The 9,222-nt window shown below is 44.7% G+C and overlaps 1 protein-coding gene across 1 annotated transcript in view; it reads right to left on the reverse strand.

Moving 5' to 3' along the window:
• The window catches only part of LOC309566027 (mixed lineage kinase domain-like protein), a gene marked incomplete at its 5' end in the record, with an annotated part of 37,402 nt that extends 32,657 nt beyond the window's left edge, over positions 1–4,745 (reverse strand). The window contains 2 exons of the mRNA XM_082271046.1: positions 2,461–2,634; positions 4,232–4,745. Of these exons, the coding sequence (XP_082127172.1) occupies positions 2,461–2,634; positions 4,232–4,745 (688 nt within the window). The remainder of the gene's footprint in view (positions 1–2,460; positions 2,635–4,231) is intronic.
• Positions 4,746–9,222: the final 4,477 nt, after the last annotated feature.

Here is a 9,222-nt window from a genome sequence, read left to right on the forward strand (position 1 = left end):
TCTGAAGGCTTGGCTGTCATGGTAATTTAACAGCTTCACCACTTTACAAAGAACAAGGTTTCCCCCTTTAACTCATATTAGGCCTTTCAGATCAAGTATGAAACTTAAGTGGGACCCCATGCAAAAATAATTATAATTATATATATATATATATATATATATATATATATATATATATATATATATATATATATATATATATATATATATATATATATATATATATATATATATATATATATACACACACACACACACACACACACACACACACACACACACACACACACACATATATACATACATACATACATACATACATACACACACACACACACATACATACACACACACACAGTATATAGCGCCATACAAGGTAGGTGCTAGGCCAGTGGTTCTCAAATCCGGTCCTCGGGACCCACCAACAGGCCAGGTTTGCAAGATAACTAAATTACATCACAGGTGATCTCATTTGCTTCTCAGTGATTGCAGTATTCTAGTCTGCATCCCCCAAGGTAATACTTAAAATCTGGCCTGTTAGTGGGTCCCGAGGACCGGATTTGAGAACCACTGTGCTAGGCGATAGTATAGTGGGCTTTGACTGCCTAACAGCAGGGCCCCGATTTTCAGCTGGGCCGTCATGTCTCCCAGGTGTTGCCATTGAGGGAGGAGTCTCCTCATGAAAGGGTTCTCATTGGGCAGTGGAGGAAACCTAATCAGTGGCACATTCAGGCTTGTATCTACCCCAGGAAGGCAGATTCTGCCGCACAGCATTCTGGGAGTGGGCAACAGTTGAGGGAAGCGCATGACGCAGCGTCTTTGGCAGGAAGCAGTGTCCCAGGAGGGAGAATACGGCTGTCTCTCCGCCTGTCAGAAAGATCGGTTGTCTCGGGCGGCTTGCCTGAGGGTACAGAGAGAGCTGAGCTGCAGAGAGGATCCAGTGTGCCGAGGACCAGTGGAGTTGAGGGGGCCCAGTTTCAGGAAAGCATTCCAAGTTTGTGAGTGCTGCAACTGCCTCTGGGGGTCTGCATAGCTGAGAGGGGACCGCTCCGGTGAAGGTTCAAGGGATCCAGGAGCTAGGTAGCGGTAAAAGGGGGTGCCTAGTGAGAGGACCCTGAAGTATCAGAGGGGGTGCCTAGTGAGAGGACCCTGAAAGTGTAAAGGGGGCGCCAGTGTTTGGGCCCTGAAGAGTTAAGTGTACAGTGTTGAGAGTTGCAGCAGCACAAGCAGTTACAAGTAGCTACCTCAGTCAGTGAAGGGCTGGAGGAAGCTGTTCACAGGACTTTTGAGCTTAACAGAGTGTCAAGAGTTAAGTCTCAATACAGTCCAGGATCTTTTGAGTTAACCAGAGGGTTACAAGTCCAGTTCTAGCACAGTTCAGTAATAAAGCATTTTTCAAGCGCCAGTAAGCGTTGGTCGGCATCCAGCTGGCGTCAAGACAGCGCTAACAGGCATTTTTCTGCAAAGTGTCCCAGTTGTTCCTAGTTGAGCCAGAGGAGTATCCCACTCATTCCCTTCTCCCATCCCCATTTTCAAATAAATAAAACAAACCAAAATATCCCGGAATGGTCACTGTCTCAACTCTCACACTTGGGTATTCAGCTTAAATGGGCTGAAGGTGGAACCGGTAACAATGGCAGACCCATATCAGGCCCAATGCCTGGAAAACCATACATATATATATATATATATATATATATATATATATATATATATATATATATATATATATCTCCAATAAACACAACTACCACCAGCTGGGGTAAAAAAGTACCACGATGTACATCCACCACCAATCACGTCATCCAGTGACGTAGATCCAACTTAATCACAATGCTTGATATCCAGAAAAGAAAAGGTTGCTTTCTGACGCATGTCTGGACCTGTCACTTCGCTCCCACTGAATGACAGCTCATATATACAGGGAAGTGGTCTCCCATGAGACATCCAGCAATGTGGGATATTACCCATGGCAGCGTTCAACCCTCATGCCATTTTTTTGGCACTCTCTTGCCTATTAGCCCAGAAAATGGCCAGAACTGTTTTCTTCATTTAGTTCCCATTCATGTGGTTTGGCTTCAGCACCCAAACTATAGTCATGCTTATGAAACCCAGGTGTGTTCAGCTCATAGCCATTGACCTACAAGCTTCAATATTTTCTGTACAAGACCTCCTTTACCAATCATGCCACAACAGTGCATTAGGAGTACTTGGCACTCTTTATCTCCTCTATAAGGTGAACATCCACTTTGCATTTTATATACAAGTCTTGAATGTTGGGTTGAGGATACAGTATTGCTGCTTCACATGCTTTTTCCTTTGGAAATTAAAACAGAGGTAATAATGAACATTTTCTTAGTAGACAATAAGAAACATTTCCTCCGCTACATCAGGAATTTCTGGACTTGTGAGTTTTCCAAACATTGTCTGTGTCTCTATGATGGCGCTCTTAATACTTACATGCGATACTAATTTTAGACAGCTTAGCGCTCAATTCACTTGTCTCTCCCTCCCACAACTGGTCACTTGTGTTATCCTCCCAAACCAAAGATGGTTTTATTAGTGCCCTGATTCTTGACTTCCCCATTGCATTTCTTAGTGCCACAATTCCTAACTCCTCCTCCTTTGCAGTACCTGCATTAAACAAAAATAGAGACAAAAAGGGGTTAACTTACTAAGTGCAACGAGGCTGTTCACTTTGCATAGGAATTTTCACACAATTAAGTGCAAGAAAAAAAAAAAAAAAAAGAAAACCCAACTACAGTATCACATTATTATTACTTGCACAATATTGGATAAGCCAGCAGAGCTTCACCCCATTCACCAAGATTAGGGTAAATCCCATTCTAAAAAGGAACAGCCTTTTTTATTTTACTTCACTGGAGTTAGCTGTTCAACTACCAATCTCCACCTATACCTGTCAGGGAAGGAGTCATGAAATTAACTATATGGTCAAAAGGCTTTGGACACCTGACCATCGTAACTGGAGCTTGTTGGACAACTTATTGGAAAGTCATGAACATATGGAATTGTCTCCCCATGGACATTTAAATAGAATTGCCCCCTCTTTTGTGAGACTGTACTATCCTCCTCTCTTCTGGGAAGACTTTCCAAAAGATTTTGTTTGGGGTCTGTGGAAAGTTATGCCCATTTATGAGGTTAAGTACTGATGTTGGAGGAGAAGACCTGGGCTCCCTTTCATCCCAAAAGGTATTCAGTAGGGTTGAGGTCAGGGCTCTGTGCACGACACTCAATTTCCTCCACAAACTGGTCAAACTATGTCTTTATGGAGCTGGCTTTATACACAGGTATACAGTCATACTGGAACAGAAAAGAATCTTCCCCAAACTGTTACCAGAAGGTTGGAAGAGCACAATTGTCTAGAGCAGGAGTCTCCAAACTTTTGAAACAAAGGGCCAGTTTACTGCCCCTCAAACTTTAGGGGGGGCCGGACTCTGGGTGGTGGGAGTAAACCATACCATAGGCTTGATGGTCAGGGGGAGGAACAGTGTCCCCCACCTCTGAGGTCAGTGGGAGGAACAGTGCCCCCCACCTCTGGGGTCAGTGGGAGAAACAGTGCTATGTTTCAGCGAAATTAGTCGCTCTCCCTAGGGCTGAATAAAAGCAAGCAAAGAGCCACATCTGGCAGTTTGGAGACCCTGGCCTACGGAGTCTATGATGTAGCATTAACAGCACCCTCCACTGAAGACACCTGAACTGCTTAACTTTTTTTTGGGGGGGGGGGGGCTTTTTTTGGGGGGGGGGGGAAGGGGTCTGTATACATCTGGCCATAGTGTATTTTTTAGGCAAAGCATGGAGACTTTAACTTAATCCCCAGGCTGATTGGAGGCCATTAAAGAGATATGATGAGGTGGAGGAGGACAGCAGAGGTGGAGGACAGAAAAGTAATTATGACAATCAATATGACGTGGTCTCTCCCAATGCCATTTTGCAGCAAACAAAAGGTTTTTACAGAATAATCTGATACACACCTGTAGAGAACCTAAAATACATTCCTTATATCATAAATACTTGGGATTTACTTTATCATATACTTTATTATATTGTGGCCCTGTGGTGGTTCACAGAGCAACATTATAATAGAACATATAAGCATTTGTGCGTCAATAAATGAAAATGTTTTCTACATATCATGCTAGAGTCTACACTGGCTATAGTTAAGGCATTGTGGTTATGCCCCGTTATCCAGTATCTGAAAAACAAAACTCACTGTTGAGATAAGTGTGAAGCTCCTTCAGATCTTCCTCTAGATCTTCCTGGTTCTCCTTCTTCCTGGTGTTCTCTGCAAAGAACTGAGATAACATGTCTACCTGTTGGACAATCATTTCCCTTTGTTGGGCAAGTATTTCCCTCTGTTGGGCAAGCATGTCCCTCTGTTCAGCATCCAAAAGGAGGGCGATATGAGTGGCAGAATCCCCCAGGCGGTCGTTGATCAGGTCAAACTCTTCCTTAATGCTTTTGGCCCTGAGTACCTGTGTCCACCAGGAGCGGTGAGAATATTTAATGACCCAATCCCTGGCATTCTGCAGCATGATGTCCAGTTCTTCCACCACTGTCTGCAGAGCCGCAGACTTATCTGGCTGCTTGTCCAGAGTCATAAGAGGCAGCAGCAACATTTTGACTCTATTTTCTAGGCGACAACATTGCTTCTTGTTGGCTTTGGCCTGGTTGCACAGTTTGTAGATGGTCTGAGCAACAGCAAGGACTTGACCCAATGTCGGCATCTCCTGTAAGGACAAAGCAGGTTAGAGAGGAAAGTATGGAGGGATGTGGAAGGTGTGAGGGTCAGGGCTTTATAAAGGATATTTGCCCCAAGAGACAGACTGGTAACCCACCTAGAGAGATTCAAGGGCAAGGTCTATTTTATTGTTTATTTGGACAATAGTATCTTAGATTGTCTTAAAGCGTGCCATACATTACACAAATTTATAGTTACTGCAGCACCCTCCTAGGTAGGTGCTAGTGAGAGAGTATCGTTTTTGGCTCTGTCTGCCTATCAGAGGAGCAGCAGGCAAATCTATATTGCTTTCTGCCTACCAGAGAGCAGGATCTGTGAGTTAGGTCTGCTCATGGTGCTCAGTGGGTGATTAATCTGGTCTAGGGAGTGTTCCACACTAGTCAAATAGGGGGGCATATTGGACTGTGGAGGAAATCTGACCAATGGGTACACAGGCTTTGATACAGCCCCAGTGATTGGCACAGACCGATTGTCTCAGTGCGTAGTGGGGTGTGGTATAAAAGCCAGGAGCGCATGCGCTGCGGGGTCTTTGGCTGGTGAGAAGAGTCCCAGCGGAAGGGTGGCGGCTGCCTCCTCCTCTGTAGCAGTGGCACGCGATCACAGGCAGTCAGCCTAAGGACCAGAAGAAAGGAGCTGAACCCAGGGGTCCATGAGAGCTGACTGGAGGGGGTAGAGACACTGGAGACCCTCAAACAGTATTGTGAGTACAGGGGATCGTGTCTAGGGGCTTGACCTGAGGGGAGGTCACCCCTGTGTAGGATAGAGGACGGGTGTCAGCAGTTGGAGTGAAAGGAGGTACTAGGTGTGTATCCCGAAGATAATTCATCCGCATAGAGGCTTAACCCTAAATTCATCCAAGTGGCAAGGTGAATCAGCAGCCTGGCTGCATTTTCAGACAGGAGTCCTCATCGATTGTGAATAGTTCAAGTTGGAGTATCCCACTCTTCCCTTCTCCCATCCCTAATTTAAATAAAACTACAAAAACTACATCCTCTAGACTATTCATTGACTGAGCCAGAGAGTAAAGACTTAAATTGTGCATGCTGCAGTTGCTATTGGTAACCAAGGGGGATCCCAAGGTGAATAATTCAGCAGTCTTCAAGGGGGGCAGTGCTACATTACCAAAACCATATAAAATTAGAGATGGTCATACCTAAACACTTGCAATTTGTATGCAGTCGGCACTACATAGTTGAAGGTAAGTCTAAAGGAAATTGAATACAGTAAGAAAAATTGTATAATGTATAGCCAGCTTTAGCAAGTTAAAAAATAGCCAGGCAGGGCCTTCTCACTGGACAGGGGAATAGCTGTTGGCAAGGCTCACTCCAGATAATCAGCCCCCTAGTAATCAAGTGACACCAGTTTCAGGAGGGACACACAGAGAGGTTGTCTGGCCAATGACGGCAATAGCAGGCACCTTGAACGGTCTGCATTCCACCATTCCAATACACCCAGAAAAGGTATGCTTGGTAGATTCACTTGCTCCATTTTCTCATGCAACAGGAACAATCAAAATACTTGCAATAAAATTTCACCACACTGAGTTTCTTTTGGACAGATGTATGCAAATCCAGTCTTTGAAATCTCAAACTCTAACACAATGGTTTAATTTCAAAAAGTAATTTTCATTTTTGTGATCTGCAGCTTTCACTAAAGTAATCCCAGGTAATCCTGCCATGAAAGTCAGGCACTTCCTGTAGTTATATAGTCAAAATTATGCTGAGGTGCATAAATAGGGGTGAAACTCAGTCCTTAATCACATGGATTTCTACATTAAAAAAACAAACAAACAAAATGCCTGTGGGACTTTTGGAGGGTTCCGCTAAAATAAAGTACTGAAGTAGCAAAGTATATAAAAAGTTAAATAGTATGTGACTGTGGGGAGAACGAGTGTAAATTTTTGTTTATTAATTGGTTTATTAAAAATCTTACAAACAAACATACAACATAATAAAAAACATTCCAGAGAGCAGCCACGGTGACCTGACATTCCTCCACACCTTTGTCTAGGCCCCCAGCCGCCGAATCTTCCCAACCTCACCCAGAAAAGTAACGGACTACTAAACTAACTAGAAAAAGGGGTCTCAAAATCCCGACTCAAAGATCCGTACGACCACTCTGCATAACTCAAGCGGGAAAGAGGGATACCCAGAGCCCCAACCACCCGCTTATAGATTTCTATATTGAAGGGGCACTGAGGCAAGAAATGGTCCATCGTCTCCTTCACACTCCACCCTTGGACAACCACGGTTCTCCTCAGAGCGATGCTTCAAGTTGCCCTTCACAGAGTCGGCCATGGAACGAGAGCCAAGCCAAATCCTGAAACTTTAAAAGGGAATCTCTCTAGATTAATCAAACGCATATCCCTCATAACAGGCCTGGGCAATTCCTCAGGGCTAGTGGCTTGCTGAAGGCAAATTCAACAACCCTCCTCTCCAGGGCCTTTCTAGGAAGAGACCTAATTTCCTCTGCCATCACTCGCCACTGCCGAAGCATTTTCAGGCACGGGGCAAGGAAACCCGGAAGCTTACCATGTCAGCCCCCAGAGTTTGTTGGCCTACCATTCTCCCAACTTCGCAGAAAAGGCCTAAATCAGGACTGAAAGATACCAACCCACCCAGACAGTTCCTCTTCCAGCATATTTCCAAAATTAGGTTTCAAAAACATCAGAAAAAATAAAAAATAAAATATACCACTGGGTGGGTTGACCATACATAGGCCAACCATCCACCTGGGAAGGTAGGTTACATACCTCTTAATGAGGTTCAGTTTGTTCCCCCATATCAGCTGGAAGAAACAGCAGTAGATCTTTGCACAGAGAGACACTGGCAAAACACAGACAAAGCTGACATACAGAAATACTGGGATCAGGTAAATTTTAATCAGGTCAATCCTTTCCCTGTAAAGTTTCCATTCCTTCCAGCTTTGACATCAGCATTTTGTAGCCTGCTTACCCAATTTGCAAGGCTGTAATCGCCAGGACCAAATTTGATGCCCAAAACTTTAATTTCCTGCTGGGGCTCTGGGAAGGAGTCCGGAAGCTTGAAGCCATGGCTTCACTCCTATCCTGATTGATCTTTGAGCCAGATGCCTCAACATACTGCTCCTTCACAGAGACCCACCTCCTACGCCTCCTCTGTCCCAGGAGGCTCACCAGGAATGCCCAAAGGCACCCCTGCACAATGATCTGCCCTCTAACCTCCTGATGAAGTGATTGACCGCAAACGCGTATAGCAGAGAACTCAAAAAAGACACCGCTGAGCCAACCTCAAAGGGCCATCTGATCACATCATTCACAAGCATGAAGCTTTGAGCCCCTCTGTACAACGTATTCAGCTAATCGATAAAGCCTCCCCCCCTCCAGGCCATACTTGCAAAGAAGCAGCCATAGGTACTCATGTTTGGCCCGATGAAAAGCTTTAACCTGATCCAATGTCAGCAAGTACTTTCTCCAGCCTGCAGCCCTGCACCGTTCCAGGGCCTCCTGGACAGCTAACAGTGCTGAAAAAAGTGCTTCTACCCTGAACAAAACAGTGCTGGTGGTGAGACAGTAGATTGCCTGCTACAGACGATAAACACCAGAAAATTATTTTTGCCAGTACTTCCAACCAACATTGAGAAGGCTAATGGGTCGCCAATTCTCAATTCTAAGAATCTTTACCCTTTACCAGAAGAATCACCACAGATTGTCGCATGGAGGGCGAGAGCAACCCTCTCAGACAGCCATTAAAAACCTATAACCAATACGGTGCCAGAGTAACCTTAAAGTGCTTATGAAACTTGGCTGTCAGTCCATCTGCTCAGGGTGACTTCATAATGGCAAGCTTATCAATCGCCTTACCCACCTCATCTACAGTGATGTCCTCTGTCAAACTCACAAGGGAACTGCCGTTTCCCAGTCCTGGAATAGAATCCAGAAAATTTGACATGCCAGCCCAATCGAGGTCTCTACTAAGGAGATCAGCATAATATGACCTGGCGGTTTCCAGGATCCCCAACTTGGACTTTGTCAAAGAACCTGTACTGTCAAACAGGCCTACAACTGACTTAACTGCTCTACCTTATTGTCTATGGCCATTTCCTGTTGCTAATAGTGAACATGTGTTGTCACATTTTGCCTAATTGGACATGTGCAGGTGAGCCTAGTTAGAATGATCTCTAGAGGTATTCACTGTTTTATATAAACCTGCACATTTTCCCATTATTCCAGCTATGACTAAGCACCAGCTTGGGTGCGAAACGAGTTAGCATGCTTCTGTTGCAAGACAGGGCATGCACCTGAATTTCCTCTCTGAGGCTGAACTTTAAATGGAGGCTTTTTGTCCTGGAGATACACAGTGTCTTGTCTTAACTGCTCTACCTTGTTTGCAATTCTGGTAAGGGTCAGGCGGTTGATATTTCCTAGGGATCTACTGATTATCGGCAATGCCGATATAACGGGGGCCGATATGAACTTTCCCCGA

The sequence above is a fragment of the Pelophylax lessonae genome (genome assembly GCF_965119305.1).
Source record: "Pelophylax lessonae genome assembly, chromosome: 10".
In the NCBI taxonomy this organism is placed as follows: domain Eukaryota; kingdom Metazoa; phylum Chordata; class Amphibia; order Anura; family Ranidae; genus Pelophylax; species Pelophylax lessonae.